The sequence below is a fragment of the Callionymus lyra genome, chromosome 2 (genome assembly GCF_982586985.1).
Source record: "Callionymus lyra chromosome 2, fCalLyr1.hap1.1, whole genome shotgun sequence".
NCBI lineage: Eukaryota > Metazoa > Chordata > Actinopteri > Syngnathiformes > Callionymidae > Callionymus > Callionymus lyra.
Window position 1 is genome coordinate 952,170 of NC_141819.1, and position 19,332 is coordinate 971,501.

A 19,332-nucleotide genomic window follows, 5' to 3' on the forward strand; every position below is an offset into this window, starting at 1 on the left:
TCTGTTCCTCACCATGTTCTTCTCTCTGTTTCTCACCACGTTCTTCTCTCTGTTCCTCACCATGTTCTTCTCTCTGTTCCTCACCATGTTCTTCTCTCTGTTCCTCACCACGTTCTTCTCTCTGTTCCTCACCACGTTCTTCTCTCTGTTCCTCACCACGTTCTTCTCTCTGTTCCTCACCATGTTCTTCTCTCTGTTTCTCACCACGTTCTTCTCTCTGTTCCTCACCATGTTCTTCTCTCTGTTCCTCACCACGTTCTTCTCTCTGTTCCTCACCACGTTCTTCTCTCTGTTCCTCACCACGTTCTTCTCTGTTCCTCACCACGTTCTTCTCTCTGTTCCTCACCACGTTCTTCTCTCTGTTTCTCACCACGTTCTTCTCTCTGTTCCTCACCACGTTCTTCTCTCTGTTCCTCACCACGTTCTTCTCTCTGTTCCTCACCACGTTCTTCTCTGTTCCTCACCACGTTCTTCTCTCTGTTTCTCACCACGTTCTTCTCTCTGTTCCTCACCACGTTCTTCTCTCTGTTCCTCACCACGTTCTTCTCTCTGTTCCTCACCACGTTCTTCTCTCTGTTCCTCACCACGTTCTTCTCTCTGTTCCTCACCACGTTCTTCTCTCTGTTCCTCACCACGTTCTTCTCTCTGTTCCTCACCACGTTCTTCTCTCTGTTCCTCACCACGTTCTTCTCTCTGTTTCTCACCACGTTCTTCTCTCTGTTCCTCACCACGTTCTTCTCTGTTCCTCACCACGTTCTTCTCTCTGTTCCTCACCACGTTCTTCTCTCTGTTTCTCACCACGTTCTTCTCTCTGTTCCTCACCACGTTCTTCTCTCTGTTCCTCACCATGTTCTTCTCTCTGTTCCTCACCACGTTCTTCTCTCTGTTCCTCACCACGTTCTTCTCTCTGTTCCTCACCACGTTCTTCTCTCTGTTTTTCACCATGTTCTTCTCTCTGTTCCTCACCATGTTCTTCTCTCTGTTCCTCACCACGTTCTTCTCTCTGTTCCTCACCACGTTCTTCTCTCTGTTCCTCACCACGTTCTTCTCTCTGTTCCTCACCACGTTCTTCTCTCTGTTCCTCACCACGTTCTTCTCTCTGTTCCTCACCACGTTCTTCTCTGTTCCTCACCACGTTCTTCTCTCTGTTCCTCACCACGTTCTTCTCTCTGTTCCTCACCACGTTCTTCTCTGTTCCTCACCACGTTCTTCTCTCTGTTCCTCACCACGTTCTTCTCTCTGTTTCTCACCACGTTCTTCTCTCTGTTCCTCACCACGTTCTTCTCTGTTCCTCACCACGTTCTTCTCTCTGTTCCTCACCACGTTCTTCTCTCTGTTTCTCACCACGTTCTTCTCTCTGTTCCTCACCACGTTCTTCTCTCTGTTTCTCTCCACGTTCTTCTCTCTGTTTCTCTCCACGTTCTTCTCTCTGTTCCTCACCACGTTCTTCTCTCTGTTCCTCACCACGTTCTTCTCTGTTCCTCACCACGTTCTTCTCTCTGTTCCTCACCACGTTCTTCTCTCTGTTTCTCACCACGTTCTTCTCTCTGTTCCTCACCACGTTCTTCTCTCTGTTTCTCTCCACGTTCTTCTCTCTGTTTCTCTCCACGTTCTTCTCTCTGTTCCTCACCATGTTCTTCTCTCTGTTTCTCACCACGTTCTTCTCTCTGTTTCTCACCACGTTCTTCTCTCTGTTTCTCTCCACGTTCTTCTCTCTGTTCCTCATCATGTTCTTCTCTCTGTTTCTCACCACGTTCTTCTCTCTGTTCCTCACCATGTTCTTCTCTCTGTTCCTCACCACATTCTTCTCTCTGTTTCTCACCACGTTCTTCTCTGTTCCTCACCACGTTCTTCTCTGTTCCTCACCATGTTCTTCTCTCTGTTCCTCAGGCTTCAACGGCAGCAACTGTGAGAACAACATCGATGACTGTCCTGGTCATCAGTGCGCGAATGGAGGGATCTGCATGGACGGAGTCAACACCTACAACTGTCAGTGTCCTCCGGAGTGGACAGGTGAGCAGAGCTGAGCTTCTTGTCAGTTACTATGTTGAGTGTGTGAACCTGGTCGCAGGACAACACTGTACGGAGGACGTGGACGAGTGTCGCCTGCAGCCCAACACCTGTCAGAACGGAGGAACCTGCAGCAACAAGTTCGGCGGCTACGCTTGCGTGTGCGTGAACGGCTGGAGTGGACCTGACTGCTCGGAGAACATCGACGACTGTGCGACGGCTGCGTGTAGTCAAGGATCAACATGCATCGACCGGGTCGCCTCCTTCATCTGCCTGTGTCCTCACGGGAAGACAGGTGAGACACCTGCACTCCTTTACACTCTTTTACACTCCTTTACACTCTTTTACACTCTTTTACACTCCTTTACACTCCTTTATACTCTTTTACACTCCTTTACACTCCTTTATACTCTTTTACACTCCTTTACACTCCTTTATACTCTTTTACACTCCTTTACACTCCTTTATACTCCTTTACACTCCTTTACACTCCTTTATACTCCTTTACACTCCTTTACACTCCTTTACACTCTTTTACACTCTTTTACACTCTTTTACACTCCTTTACACTCCTTTACACTCTTTTACACTCCTTTACACTCCTTTACACTCCTTTACACTCTTTTACACTCTTTTACACTCTTTTACACTCCTTTACACTCCTTTACACTCTTTTACACTCCTTTACACTCTTTTACACTCTTTTACACTCCTTTACACTCCTTTATACTCTTTTACACTCCTTTACACTCCTTTATACTCTTTTACACTCCTTTACACTCCTTTATACTCTTTTACACTCCTTTACACTCCTTTATACTCCTTTACACTCCTTTACACTCCTTTATACTCCTTTACACTCCTTTACACTCCTTTACACTCTTTTACACTCTTTTACACTCTTTTACACTCCTTTACACTCCTTTACACTCTTTTACACTCCTTTACACTCCTTTACACTCCTTTACACTCTTTTACACTCTTTTACACTCTTTTACACTCCTTTACACTCCTTTACACTCTTTTACACTCCTTTACACTCCTTTATACTCTTTTACACTCTTTTACACTCCTTTACACTCTTTTACACTCTTTTACACTCCTTTACACTCTTTTACACTCCTTTACACTCCTTTACACTCCTTTACACTCCTTTATACTCCTTTACACTCCTTTACACTCCTTTACACTCCTTTACACTCCTTTATACTCCTTTATACTCCTTTACACTCCTTTACACTCTTTTACACTCCTTTACACTCCTTTATACTCTTTTACACTCTTTTACACTCCTTTACACTCTTTTACACTCCTTTACACTCTTTTACACTCTTTTACACTCCTTTACACTCTTTTACACTCCTTTACACTCCTTTACACTCCTTTACACTCTTTTACACTCCTTTACACTCCTTTATACTCTTTTACACTCTTTTACACTCCTTTACACTCTTTTACACTCCTTTACACTCTTTTACACTCTTTTACACTCCTTTACACTCCTTTACACTCTTTTACACTCCTTTACACTCCTTTATACTCTTTTACACTCCTTTACACTCTTTTACACTCCTTTACACTCCTTTACACTCCTTTACACTCTTTTACACTCTTTTACACTCTTTTACACTCCTTTACACTCCTTTACACTCTTTTACACTCCTTTACACTCCTTTATACTCTTTTACACTCTTTTACACTCCTTTACACTCTTTTACACTCCTTTACACTCCTTTACACTCCTTTACACTCCTTTATACTCCTTTACACTCCTTTACACTCCTTTACACTCCTTTACACTCCTTTACACTCCTTTATACTCCTTTATACTCCTTTACACTCCTTTACACTCTTTTACACTCCTTTACACTCCTTTATACTCTTTTACACTCTTTTACACTCCTTTACACTCTTTTACACTCTTTTACACTCCTTTACACTCCTTTATACTCTTTTACACTCTTTTACACTCCTTTACACTCTTTTACACTCCTTTACACTCTTTTACACTCTTTTACACTCTTTTACACTCCTTTACACTCCTTTACACTCTTTTACACTCCTTTACACTCCTTTATACTCTTTTACACTCTTTTACACTCCTTTACACTCTTTTACACTCTTTTACACTCCTTTACACTCTTTTACACTCCTTTACACTCCTTTACACTCCTTTACACTCCTTTATACTCCTTTACACTCCTTTACACTCCTTTACACTCCTTTATACTCCTTTACACTCCTTTACACTCCTTTACACTCCTTTACACTCCTTTACACTCCTTTATACTCCTTTACACTCCTTTACACTCCTTTACACTCCTTTACACTCCTTTACACTCCTTTACACTCCTTTATACTCCTTTATACTCCTTTACACTCCTTTACACTCCTTTACACTCCTTTATACTCCTTTATACTCCTTTATACTTCTTTACACTCCTTTACACTCCTTTACACTCCTTTACACTCCTTTACACTCCTTTATACTCCTTTATACTCCTTTACACTCCTTTACACTCCTTTACACTCCTTTATACTCCTTTATACTCCTTTATACTCCTTTATACTCCTTTACACTCCTTTACACTCCTTTACACTCCTTTACACTCTTTTATTATCAAACTGTTTATTAACTGTTTATTATTGTTTGAAACATTTGACATTTTTATAAATAATTCAATCATTTATTTATTTAAAGGTTGAATTTGTTTATTTTGTGAATGAATGAAATAATGTTCACTTGATATTTAATTATTCAAGAACATTCTTTTTTAGTTATATATTTAATTCCTACCTTTTTAATTCAATATGAATGTCGTCATAGAGTCGCCAGACATTAGCAACAGAGCTACTGATCATGTGACTCATTAGCTCTGTGTTGTGTTGCTTTGGTCTAAATACCAACATCTCAAGGACACAATCATGACGAAGAACTTGTTTCCAGGGTTACTGTGTCACCGTGACGACGCCTGCATCAGCAACCCGTGTCGAGAAGGATCCCAGTGCGACACCAACCCCATCAGCGGCATGTTCAACTGCAACTGTCCCGCGGGGTACGTGGGGGCCACCTGCAACATCGACCGGGACGAGTGCAGCATCGGTGAGTGGTCGCGGGTCCCAGGCCGCCTGACGCTCATCCGTCCTCCACAGGAACCAACCCCTGCGAGCACGGAGGTCAGTGCGTGAACACGGACGGGTCCTTCACCTGCAACTGTGCTCGCGGCTACTCCGGCCCTCGCTGCGAACAAGACATCAACGAGTGCGCCTCCAGTCCCTGTCAGAACGACGGCACCTGCCTGGACCGGATCGGAGACTACAGCTGCATCTGCATGCCTGGTACCTTGAACCCTGGAACCCTCTGAGCAGGGACTCGTTGCTGACACTAGTGTCAACAATGATAACATGCTATTAACATGGTCAATAACCAGTGGTCTGTGTCCAGGGTTCGAAGGCAGTCACTGCGAGGGGCAGGTGAACGAGTGCCTCAGTTCTCCGTGTCTCAACCAGGGCAGGTGTTTGGATCAAGTCAGTCGCTTCGTCTGCGAGTGTCCTGCAGGTGAGTGTGGTCGTCGTGGCGACGGCGGGTCCACGATTTATCACTAGTTCCTGCTTTTATCACATATTCTCGCTTTTATCACTTATTCCTATCACTTATTCCTGCTTTTATCACTTATGTCTGCTTTTATCACGTATTCACGCTTTTATCAATTATTCCTGCTTTTATCACTAATTCCTGCTTTTATCACTTATGTCTGCTTTTATCACGTATTCACGCTTTTATCAATTATTCCTGCTTGTATCACTAATTCCTGCTTTTATCACTTTTTCCTGCTTTTATCACGTATTCCTGCTTTTATCAATTATTCCTGCTTGTATCACTAATTCCTGCTTTTATCACTTATGTCTGCTTTTATCACATATTCTCGCTTTTATCACTTATTCCTATCACTTATTCCTGCTTTTATCACTTATGTCTGCTTTTATCACGTATTCACGCTTTTATCAATTATTCCTGCTTTTATCACTAATTCCTGCTTTTATCACTTATGTCTGCTTTTATCACGTATTCACGCTTTTATCACTTATTCCTGCTTTTATCACTTATGTCTGCTTTTATCACGTATTCACGCTTTTATCAATTATTCCTGCTTTTATCACTAATTCCTGCTTTTATGACTTATTCCTGCTTTTACACCTTATGTCTGCTTTTATCACGTATTCACGCTTTTATCAATTATTCCTGCTTGTATCACTAATTCCTGCTTTTATCACTTTTTCCTGCTTTTATCACGTATTCACGCTTTTATCAATTATTCCTGCTTGTATCACTAATTCTTGCTTTTATCACTTTTTCCTGCTTTTATCACTTATTCCTGCTTTTATCACTTATGTCTACTTTTATCAAGTATTCAGGCTTTTATCATTATTCCTGCTTTAATCACTAATTCCTGTTTTTATCACTTATTCCTGCTTTTATCACGTATTCCCGCTTTTATCACTTATTCCTGCTTTTATCACGTATTCCCGCTTTTATCACTTATTCCTGCTTTTATTAATTTATTTTTTACATTGTTACATCACCTCTTTATTCCTGCTTCTCTTACATCAACTTGTTATTTTTACTTTATTTTTTCATACTGTAATTGCAATGATGCAAATGACCGTAATCTCTGTTGCTGTCGCCTGTTGCTGACGCCTGTTGCTGACGCCTGTTGCTGACGCCTGTTGCTGTCGCCAGGCTTCAGCGGCGAGATGTGCCAGATCGACAACGACGAGTGCTCCAGCACGCCCTGCTTGAACGGCGCCAAGTGCATCGACCGACCCAACCAGTACGACTGCGAGTGCGCCGAGGGCTTCACGGGCCGCCTGTGCGAGGAGAACATCGACGACTGCGACCCGGAACCGTGTCATTGGGGCGTTTGCAAGGACGGCATCGCCACCTTCTCCTGCGAGTGTCAGCCCGGCTACACCGGCTCCATCTGCAACATCCAGGTCCAGGAGTGTCTCAGCAACCCGTGTCAGAACCGAGGACGCTGCATCGACCTGGTCAACGCCTACCAGTGCAACTGCCTGACCGGAACCACAGGTGTCTATCACTCATTCCTGCTTGTATCACTTATTCCTGCTTTTATCACTAATTCCTGCTTTTATCACTTATTCCTGCTTTTATCACTAATTCCTGCTTTTATCACTCATTCCTGCTTTTATCACTTGTTCCTGCTTTTATCACTAATTCCTGCTTTTATCACTTATTCCTGCTTTTATCACTAATTCCTGCTTTTATCACTCATTCCTGCTTTTATCACTTGTTCCTGCTTTTATCACTCATTCCTGCTTTTATCACTTGTTCCTGCTTTTATCACTTGTTCACTGCAGTGTTACTGCTTTGTTACTGCAGTGTTACTGCTTTGTTAATGCAGTGTTACTGCTTTGTTACTGCAGTGTTACTGATTTGTTACTGCAGTGTTACTGCTTTGTTAATGCAGTGTTACTGCTTTGTTACTGCAGTGTTACTGATTTGTTAATGCAGTGTTACTGCTTTGTTAATGCACTGTTACTGATTTGTTAATGCAGTGTTACTGCTTTGTTACTGCAGTGTTACTGATTTGTTAATGCAGTGTTACTGATTTGTTAATGCAGTGTTACTGCTTTGTTACTGCAGTGTTACTGATTTGTTAATGCAGTGTTACTGCTTTGTTAATGCAGTGTTACTGCTTTGTTACTGCATTGTTACTGCTTTGTTACTGCTTTGTTAATGCAGTGTTACTGCAGTGTTACTGATTTATTAATGCAGTGTTACTGCTTTGTTACTGCTTTGTTACTGCTTTGTTACTGCAGTGTTACTGCTTTGTTAATGCAGTCTTACTGCTTTGTTACTGCATTGTTACTGCTTTGTTACTGCTTTGTTAATGCAGTGTTACTGCTTTGTTACTGCAGTGTTACTGATTTGTTAATGCAGTGTTACTGCTTTGTTACTGCTTTGTTACTGCTTTGTTACTGCAGTGTTACTGCTTTGTTAATGCAGTGTTACTGCTTTGTTACTGCAGTGTTACTGCAGTGTTACTGCAGTGTTACTGCTTTGTTACTGCTTTGTTACTGCTTTGTTACTGCAGTGTTACTGCTTTGTTACTGCAGTGTTACTGCTTTGTTACTGCAGTGTTACTGCTTTGTTACTGCAGTGTTACTGCTTTGTTACTGCAGTGTTACTGCTTAGTTACTGCTTTGTTACTGCAGTGTTACTGCTTTGTTACTGCAGTGTTACTGCAGTGTTACTGCTTTGTTACTGCTTTGTTACTGCTTTGTTACTGCAGTGTTACTGATTTGTTAATGCAGTGTTACTGCTTTGTTACTGCAGTGTTACTGCTTTGTTACTGCTTTGTTACTGCAGTGTTACTGCTTTGTTACTGCTTTGTTACTGCTTTGTTACTGCTGTGCTACTGGAAAACATGTTGGACTTGTTTTTATGTCGAATCACAGGTCATTTATTTTATTTTATTTCTTCTAAAATATAGTTGTTGTGACTTGTGAGTCACACATTCATAGTTTAAAAACATGTACATAATATTACAAACTAATGATAATCATATGTTGTTTCAACACAAACTCGAGTTATTTACTTGACATTCAAACCAGGCTCAGCCTGATCACGTGAGTGTTCTATCAGTTTCACCTCCACGAGACTCTGAGGTGTTTCAAGTCTCTCTTCTTCCTGCTTCAGCAGCACTTGATCTACAGGACACTGGCTCCCCCTGCTGGCGCAAAGTAGTTGGTGATTTTATTTTACCGAGGATAGAAATACACCTTTAAATATTTTATGTTCAGTGTCATCAGAATATTCATGTTTGAACTTTATTGCAACGTGTTTTATAAACATTTATGAATCATTTCTATTTTGAAAGGTTGTAATTATTCAGTAATGGAATTAAAAAAATCCGTACATTTTTAAAAAGAATAAATATTGTGTTTAGTAGCTCTGAGCTCTGTTGGTTTGGTCTGGTGTCACGATCGTCGTAACAATTTGATATTGAATAAAAAAGAAACGTTGTAAACAGTATTGAATCAGAATTGTTAGAATTGTCACATGTTCAAAAACAATTGAATGGTTCAACATTGTGTCGACTATCATGTGTTTGATAATCTCTTGTCGTCTCAGGCGTCAACTGCGAGACCAACGAGGACGACTGCGCCACTGACCCGTGCGAGTACGGCGAGTGTCAGGACGGCATCAACGAGTTCAAGTGTGTTTGCTCTGCTGGATACACAGGTTTGTGAGACTCTTGGACGCGTCGACGGACACGAGTCTGAACGTCTTCTTCGTCCTCAGGACCCAAGTGTGACGTGGACGTCAACGAGTGCAACTCCAGCCCCTGCATGAGTGGAGGAACCTGCCTGGACAAGGTCAACGGGTTCCAGTGCCTCTGCCCCCCCGACACCCACGGACCTCTGTGCCTGACCGGGATCGACCACTGTGCACACCAGCCCTGTGTGCACGGAGAGTGTGTGGAGCAACAACAAGGGTGAGAAGTTGACACTTTCTTCATGTCATTGTGTTCGTGTCATTGTTGTTCATGTCATTGTTGTTCGTGTGATTGTTGTTCGTGTCAATGTTGTTCATGTGATTGTTGTTCGTGTGATTGTTGTTTGTGTCATTGTTGTTCATGTGATTGTTGTTCATGTGATTGTTGTTCATGTCATTGTTGTTCATGTCATTGTTGTTCATGTGATTGTTGTTCGTGTCATTGTTGTTTGTGTCATTGTTGTTCATGTGATTGTTGTTCATGTCATTGTTGTTCATGTGATTGTTGTTCATGTGATTGTTGTTCATGTCATTGTTGTTCATGTGATTGTTGTTCGTGTCATTGTTGTTTGTGTCATTGTTGTTCATGTGATTGTTGTTCGTGTCAATGTTGTTCATGTCATTGTTGTTCGTGTCATTGTTGTTTGTGTCATTGTTGTTCATGTGATTGTTGTTCGTGTCAATGTTGTTCATGTCATTGTTGTTCGTGTCAATGTTGTTCGTGTCATTGTTGTTCATGTGATTGTTGTTCGTGTCAATGTTGTTCATGTCATTGTTGTTCATGTCATTGTTGTTCGTGTCATTGTTGTTCATGTCATTGTTGTTCGTGTCATTGTTGTTCATGTGATTGTTGTTCGTGTCATTGTTGTTCATGTGATTGTTGTTCATTTGATTGTTGTTCATGTCATTGTTGTTCATGTTATTGTTGTTCATGTTATTGTTGTTCGTGTCATTGTTGTTCATGTCATTGTTGTTCATGTCATTGTTGTTTGTGTCATTGTTGTTCGTGTGATTGTTGTTCGTCTCATTGTTGTTCATGTCATTGTTGTTCGTGTCATTGTTGTTTGTGTCATTGTTGTTCATGTGATTGTTGTTCATGTGATGGTTGTTCATGTCATTGTTGTTCATGTCATTGTTGTTCATGTCATTGTTGTTCATTTATTGTTGTTCGTGTCATTGTTGTTCATGTGATTGTTGTTCATGTCATTGTTGTTCATTTCATTGTTGTTCGTGTCATTGTTGTTCATGTGATTGTTGTTCATGTGATTGTTGTTCATGTGATTGTTGTTCGTGTCATTGTTGTTCATGTGATTGTTGTTCATGTCATTGTTGTTCGTGTCATTGTTGTTCATGTGATTGTTGTTCATGTCATTGTTGTTCATGTCATTGTTGTTCATGTCATTGTTGTTCATGTGATTGTTGTTCATGTCATTGTTGTTCATGTGATTTTTGTTCATGTCATTGTTGTTCATGGGATTGTTGTTCGTGTTATTGTTGTTCGTGTCATTGTTGTTCATGTGATTGTTGTTCATGTGATTGTTGTTCCTGGGATTGTTGTTCGTGTCATTGTTGTCCATGTCATTGTCGTTCGTGTCATTGTTGTTCGTGTGATTGTTGTTCAAGTCATTGTTGTTCGTGTCATTGTTGTTCAAGTCATTGTTGTTCGTGTCATTGTTGTTCATGTCATTGTTGTTCATGTCATTGTTGTTCATGTCATTGTTGTTCGTGTGATTGTTGTTCGTGTCATTGTTGTTCGTGTCATTGTTGTTCATGTCATTGTTGTTCATGTCATTGTTGTTCATGTCATTGTTGTTCATGTCATTGTTGTTCATGTCATTGTTGTTCGTGTGATTGTTGTTCGTGTCATTGTTGTTCGTGTGATTGTTGTTCATGTCATTGTCGTTCGTGTCATTGTTGTTTGTGTGATTGTTGTTCAAGTCATTGTTGTTCGTGTCATTGTTGTTCGTGTGATTGTTGTTCGTGTCATTGTTGTTCGTGTCATTGTTGTTCATGTCATTGTTGTTCGTGTGATTGTTGTTCATGTCATTGTTGTTCGTGTCATTGTTGTTCGTGTGATTGTTGTTCATGTCATTGTTGTTCGTGTGATTGTTGTTCGTGTCATTGTTGTTCGTGTGATTGTTGTTCATGTCATTGTCGTTCGTGTCATTGTTGTTCGTGTGATTGTTGTTCAAGTCATTGTTGTTCGTGTCATTGTTGTTCGTGTCATTGTTGTTCGTGTCATTGTTGTTCGTGTCATTGTTGTTCATGTCATTGTTGTTCGTGTGATTGTTGTTCAAGTCATTGTTGTTCGTGTCATTGTTGTTCATGTCATTGTTGTTCGTGTGATTGTTGTTCAAGTCATTGTTGTTCGTGTCATTGTTGTTCGTGTGATTGTTGTTCATGTCATTGTTGTTCGTGTCATTGTTGTTCGTGTGATTGTTGTTCGTGTGATTGTTGTTTGTAGAGTCGATAAAGTTGTTGTTATAGTAACACAATCAAACATGTTGTATTAGACCAGATAATAGCTGTGTGTGTGTGTGTGTGTGTGTGTCCAGGTTCAGGTGCGAGTGTGAGGCAGGCTGGGAAGGTCTAGTGTGTGAGCAGGAGAGAGACGAGTGTGTCACTCATCCATGTCACAACGGAGGGAAGTGTGTGGATCGACACAACGGCTACACATGTCAGTGTCAAGCCGGCTTCAGAGGTGAGTGATCAATCAATCAATCTTCAATCAATCATCAATAATCAATCAATCATCAATCATTCAATAATCAATCAATCATTAATAATCATCAATCAATCATCAATAATCAATCAATCATTCAATCATTCAATAATCAATCAATCATCAATAATCATCAATCAATCATCAATAATCAATCAATCATCAATAATCAATCAATCATCAATAGATCATCAATCATCAATAATCACTCAATAATCAATAATCAATCAGTCATCAATAATCCATCAATAATCAATCAATCATCAATCAATCATCAATAATCAATCAATAATCAATAGATCATCAATCATCAATAATCAATCAATAATCAATCAATCATCAATAATCAATCAATCATCAATCAATCATCAATAATCAATCAATCATCAATAATCAATCAATAATCAATAGATCATCAATCAATCATCAATCAATCATCAATAATCAATCAATAATCAATCAACCTTCTCGTCTCAGGTGTGAACTGTGAGAGGAACGTGGACGAGTGTGCGTCCAACCCTTGTTACAATCAAGGGATATGTGTTGATGGAGTGAACAGCTACACTTGCCACTGCAGCCCCCCCTTCACAGGTCAGTCACGACGACCTCTGACCCCAGTTTCTACTCAACAGGAAGTGTCTCCATGTTGTTGTGACCCCGATGGTTGTGTTCGTTCAGGTCATCACTGCGAGGAGGAGCTGCTTCCGTGTGCGTCTCATCCGTGTGAGCGAGGAGGCGAGTGTCGACCCACAGCCAACTACACCTCGTACACCTGTCGCTGTCCTGCCGGCTGGCCAGGTACACATGCGTGTTTGGTGGCAACACGTTAGTCCATCATGGGAACGTTTGGCATGTTGTTTGATCATCTATTCGTCACATGATCGTCACATGTTCGTCACATGATCGTCACATGTTCGTCACATGATCGTCTGTTCGTCACATGATCGTCTGTTCGTCACATGATCGTCTGTTCGTCACATGATCATCACATGTTCGTCACATGATCGTCTGTTCGTCACATGATCGTCTGTTCGTCACATGATCGTCACATGTTCGTCACATGATCGTCACATGTTCGTCACATGATCGTCACATGTTCGTCACATGATCGTCTGTTCGTCACATGATCGTCTGTTCGTCACATGATCGTCTGTTCGTCACATGATCGTATGTTCGTCACATGATCATCACATGTTCGTCACATGATCGTCTGTTCGTCACATGATCGTCACATGTTCGTCACATGATCGTCTGTTCGTCACATGATCGTCTGTTCGTCACATGATCGTCACATGTTCGTCACATGATCGTCTGTTCGTCACATGATCGTCACATGTTCGTCACATGATCATCTATTCGTCACATGATCGTCACATGATCGTCACATGTTCGTCACATGTTCGTCACATGATCATCTATTCGTCACATGATCGTCACATGTTCGTCACATGATCGTCACATATTCGTCACATGATCGTCACATGATCGTCACATGTTCGTCACATGATCGTCACATGATCGTCTGTTCGTCACATGACCGTCTGTTCGTCACATGATCGTCTGTTCGTCACATGATCGTCACATGTTCGTCACATGATCGTCTGTTCGTCACATGATCGTCACATGTTCGTCACATGATCATCTATTCGTCACATGATCGTCACATGTTCGTCACATGATCATCTATTCGTCACATGATCGTCACATGTTCGTCACATGATCGTCACATGATCGTCACATGTTCGTCACATGATCATCTATTCATCACATGTTCGTCACATGATCGTCACATGTTCGTCACATGATCATCTATTCGTCACATGATCGTCACATGATCGTCACATGATCGTCACATGATCGTCACATGATCGTCACATGATCGTCACATGTTCGTCACATGATCATCTATTCGTCACATGATCGTCACATGTTCGTCACATGATGGTCTGTTCGTCACATGTTGGTCACATGATGGTCTGCCCGTCACATGATGAGTGAAAGAAGCGTGTGCTGTGCTGCAGGTCCGTGCTTGAACGGAGGTTCTTGCGTGGACGAGGACGGAGGATTCAGCTGCAGGTGTCGAGCAGGTTTCCAAGGTCTGCGCTGCGAGACGGAGGTGGACGAGTGTGCGAGTCAACCCTGCAGGAACAGTGCCGTGTGCAAGGACTACGTGGACAGCTTCGTGTGCGAGTGCAAGCCCGGCTTTGATGGAATCCTGTGTGATCACAACATCCTGGAGTGCACAGAGAGGTGTGTTCACATCTTTACCAACGACGTCAATGTATCCACGGTCCAAACATCTGGAGTGAAGGACTAGAACATTTGAAACATTTGTTTTAAACATCAGCATCGAAAGCTGCTGGACGCACTGTATCCTCTCGTCCTCAGTCATCGCCAGGATCTTATCAATGTCTTTCTCAAGGAAGGAAAACCTTCTTACCCTAGACCTTCTGTCTCTAGACCTTCTGTGACTAGACCTTCTGTCTCTAGACCTTCTGTCTCTAGACCTTCTGTGACTAGACCTTCTGTCTCTAGACCTTCTGTTTCTAGACCTTCTGTCTCTAGACCTTCTGTGACTAGACCTTCTGTCTCTAGACCTTCTGTTTCTAGACCTTCTGTCTCTAGACCTTCTGTCTCTAGACCTTCTGTTTCTAGACCTTCTGTGACTAGACCTTCTGTTTCTAGACCTTCTGTCTCTAGACCTTCTGTCTCTAGACCTTCTGTCTCTAGACCTTCTGATGCTAGACCTTCTTACCCTAGACCTTCTGTCTCTAGACCTTCTGTGACTAGACCTTCTGTCTCTAGACCTTCTGTCTCTAGACCTTCTGACTCTAGACCTTCTGTCTCTAAACCTTCTGTCGCTAGACCTTCTGACGCTAGACCTTCTGTCTCTAGACCTTCTGTCTCTAGACCTTCTGTCTCTAGACCTTCTGACGCTAGACCTTCTGACGCTAGACCTTCTGTCTCTAGACCTTCTGTGACTAGACCTTCTGTCTCTAGACCTTCTGTTTCTAGACCTTCTGTCTCTAGACCTTCTGTTTCTAGACCTTCTGTCTCTAGACCTTCTGTGACTAGACCTTCTGTCTCTAGACCTTCTGACGCTAGACCTTCTGTCTCTAGACCTTCTGACGCTAGACCTTCTGTCTCTAGACCTTCTGTCTCTAGACCTTCTGACGCTAAACCTTCTGACTCTAGACCTTCTGACGCTAGACCTTCTGTCTCTAGACCTTCTGTCTCTAGACCTTCTGTCTCTAGACCTTCTGACGCTAGACCTTCTGTCTCTAGACCTTCTGTCTCTAGACCTTCTGACGCTAAACCTTCTGACTCTAGACCTTCTGACGCTAGACCTTCTGTCTCTAGACCTTCTGACGCTAGACCTTCTGTCTCTAGACCTTCTGACGCTAGACCTTCTGTATCTAGACCTTCTGTGACTAGACCTTCTGTCTCTAGACCTTCTGACACTAGACCTTCTGATGCTAGACCTTCTGATGCTAGACCTTCTGTCTCTAGACCTTCTGACGCTAGACCTTCTGACGCTAAACCTTCTGACTCTAGACCTTCTGACGCTAAACCTTCTGTCTCTAGACCTTCTGACGCTAGACCTTCTGTCTCTAGACCTTCTGACACTAGACCTTCTGACTCTAGACCTTCTGTCTCTAGACCTTCTGACGCTAGACCTTCTGACGCTAGACCTTCTGACGCTAGACCTTCTGTCTCTAGACCTACTGACGCTAGACCTTCTGACTCTAGACCTTCTGACGCTAGACCTTCTGACGCTAGACCTTCTGACGCTAGACCTTCTGACGCTAGACCTTCTGTCTCTAGACCTTCTGACGCTAGACCTTCTGACGCTAGACCTTCTGACGCTAGACCTTCTGACGCTAAGATCCTCAGTCATGGCCGGGATCTTATCAATGTCCTTCTCTGCAGCTCGTGTCTGAACAACGGGACGTGCATCGACAACATCAACACCTTCTCCTGTCGCTGTCGCCTCGGCTTCTACGGAACCTTCTGCGAGTTCGAACACAACGAGTGCGACTCTCAGCCCTGCAAGAACGGCGGCACCTGCACCGACGGCCTCGGCACCTACCGTTGCACCTGCCCCGCGGGCTACAACGGACACAGCTGCCAGGTCAGAGGTCAGCGGGTCACGCGTCCAAGCGCCCGGCGCTGACGTTCTTCACGCTCTCGTCCGCAGAACTTCGTGAACCTGTGCAGTCAAGTCCGCTGCGACAACGGCGGCTCCTGCTCCCAGACCTCCACCTCCTGGACCTGCCACTGTCCGGTGGGCTGGACGGGCTTGTACTGTGACGTCCCCAACATGTCCTGCCAGGACTTCGCAGCCAGGAATGGTGAGAAGAGAGAGATCAGGACGAAGATTGAGTGAAATCATCATGAAAACAATCATTAACTCCATGAACAATGAAGAAGGATTTTGTGACATTACATGATATTTTGTTGAAAATGAATATATTGTTTAGACAAACGTTTTCTCTTACAGGATTTTTAGTATTTGTTGAATAAGTTCATTAAAAAACACGTGACGAGAAAAGACGAAACTACTGAGAACAAAATGTATAAAAACATATAAAAAACAACATATGTTTATCAATATTAATTTATTTTATTTATTTATTATTATTATTATTATAGTTTTTTTATTTTATTTTTTATTATAATTATCAATCAATGTATTATTATTATCATTATATTATAAGTATTAATCAATTTATTATTATTATGTCATAATTATTAATAATTTATTATTATTATTATAATATTATACGTATTAACCAATTTATTATTATTATTATCTTATAATTTTTAATCAACTGTTTTTTATTTTTATTATATTATAATTATTAATCAACATATTATTATTATTATTATTATTAATCAATGTATTATTATTATTATCATTATATTATAAGTATTAATCAATTTATTATTATTATGTCATAATTATTAATAATTTATTATTATTATTATAATATTATACGTATTAACCAATTTATTATTATTATTATCTTATAATTTTTAATCAACTGTTTTTTATTTTCATTATATTATAATTATTAATCAACATATTATTATTATTATTATTATTAATCAATGTATTATTATTATTATTATTATATTATAATTATTAACCAATTTATTATTATTATTATATTATCATTATTAATCAATGTATTATTATTATTATTATTATTAATCAATGTATTATTATTATTATTATATTATAATTATTAACCAATTTATTATTATTATTATATTATCATTATTAATCAATGTATTATTATTATTATATTATCATTATTAATCAATGTATTATTATTATTATATTATCATTATTAATCAATGTATTATTATTATTATTATATTATAATTATTAACCAATTTATTATTATTATTATATTATCATTATTAATCAATGTATTATTATTATTATTATCTTATAATTTTTTATCAATTTCACATTAAAATGTTGAAACTTTGATTATTTCTTTATAGTTAAAGGACATTTAAAAAGGTTCAAAAACAACATGATGCTGACCTTCTGAGCCGTGAACCTCTGGTTCCAGGTCTGGATCTGGAGAACGTCTGCAAGAACGCGGGCCGCTGCATGAACATGGCTAACTCGCACCAGTGCCTGTGTCAGCCCGGCTACACCGGCAGCTACTGCCAGGAGATGGTGGACGAGTGTCGCTCCAACCCCTGTCGCAACGGAGCCACGTGCAAGGACTACCAGAGCACCTACGAGTGCATGGTGAGTTCACTCTGACGCGGGAAGGTCTGCTCGGTGCTGAGCTCGGTTCCTCTGGTCTAGTGCAAGCCGGGGTTCCAGGGGGTGAACTGTGAGTACGACGTGGACGAGTGTCACTCCAGGCCTTGTCTTCACGGAGGAACCTGCATCAACCTCATCAACCGCTTCACCTGCGCCTGCCCGCCCGGGACCCGCGGTAGGTTGGAGACCTTTTGACGCTAGACCTTCTGACGCTAGACCTTCTGGCGCTAGACCTTCTGACGCTAGACCTTCTGACGCTAGACCTTTTGACGCTAGACCTTCTGACGCTAGACCTTCTGACGCTAGACCTTCTGACGCTAGACCTTCTGGCGCTAGACCTTCTGACGCTAGACCTTCTGGCGCTAGACCTTCTGACGCTAGACCTTCTGACGCTAGACCTTCTGGCGCTAGACCTTCTGACGCTAGACCTTTTGACGCTAGACCTTCTGGCGCTAGACCTTCTGACGCTAGACCTTCTGACGTTAGACCTTCTGACGCTAGACCTTCTGACGCTAGACCTTCTGGCGCTAGACCTTCTGACGCTAGACCTTCTGTCGCTAGACCTTCTGACGCTAGACCTTCTGACACTAGACCTTCTGACACTAGACCTTCTGACGCTAGACCTTCTGACGCTAGACCTTCTGACGCTAGACCTTCTGACGCTAGACCTACTGACGCTAGACCTTCTGACGCTAGACCTACTGACGCTAGACCTTCTGACGCTAGACCTTCTGACTCTAGACCTTCTGACGCTAGACCTTCTGACGCTAGACCTTCTGACACTAGACCTTCTGACTCTAGACCTTCTGACGCTAGACCTTCTGACTCTAGACCTTCTGACGCTAGACCTTCTGACTCTAGACCTTGTGACGCTAGACCTTCTGACGCTAGACCTTCTGGGTCAGCTTGACTCTGAGACAACACAAGGGTGAAGTGCTGTTTACGATGGTTCCTGCAGGAGTTCAGTGTGAGGTCAACGAGGACGACTGCGCTCCGACCAGCGGCTCGCTGGAGCCTCGGTGTCTGAACGGCGGTCAGTGTGTGGACGGCGTGGGTCGGTACTCCTGCTCGTGTCCGCCCGGGTTCGTGGGCGAACACTGCGAGGGCGACTTGAACGAGTGTCGGTCTGGACCGTGTCACACGCCCGGGACTCTGGACTGTGTGCAGCTGGTCAACGACTACCAGTGTCGCTGTCGCCTCGGATTCACAGGTGCGTGACCTACGCTCTGACTCAAGGTCGTTGTCGTCATAATGTGTGTTGTGTTGATCTTCAGGTCGTCATTGTGAGTCCATGGAGGATCTTTGTCTCTTCAAGCCGTGTCACAACAGTGGAGTGTGTTCCATGAACATGAGTTCAGTCCACGGATACACCTGTTCCTGCTCACCTGTGAGTCAAAAATATATACACACCTGTTCCTACTCACCTGTGAGTCAAATATATACACACCTGTTCCTACTCACCTGTGAGTCAAATATATATACACACCTGTTCCTGCTCACCTGTGAGTCAAA

General features: G+C 41.9%; 1 protein-coding gene across 1 annotated transcript in view; it reads left to right on the forward strand.

Annotated features, from left to right (window-relative positions):
• Positions 1 to 19,332, forward strand: part of notch2 (notch receptor 2) — a gene marked incomplete in the record, with an annotated part of 51,081 nt that overhangs the window by 18,984 nt on the left and 12,765 nt on the right. Inside the window, 18 exon segments of the mRNA XM_087783168.1 lie at positions 1,891 to 2,013; positions 2,072 to 2,305; positions 4,958 to 5,113; positions 5,164 to 5,349; positions 5,456 to 5,569; positions 6,752 to 7,099; positions 9,167 to 9,277; positions 9,338 to 9,530; positions 11,866 to 12,011; positions 12,510 to 12,623; positions 12,711 to 12,830; positions 14,054 to 14,282; positions 15,963 to 16,164; positions 16,231 to 16,384; positions 17,618 to 17,802; positions 17,863 to 17,995; positions 18,779 to 19,030; positions 19,095 to 19,207. Of these exon segments, the coding sequence (XP_087639294.1) occupies positions 1,891 to 2,013; positions 2,072 to 2,305; positions 4,958 to 5,113; positions 5,164 to 5,349; positions 5,456 to 5,569; positions 6,752 to 7,099; positions 9,167 to 9,277; positions 9,338 to 9,530; positions 11,866 to 12,011; positions 12,510 to 12,623; positions 12,711 to 12,830; positions 14,054 to 14,282; positions 15,963 to 16,164; positions 16,231 to 16,384; positions 17,618 to 17,802; positions 17,863 to 17,995; positions 18,779 to 19,030; positions 19,095 to 19,207 (3,113 nt within the window).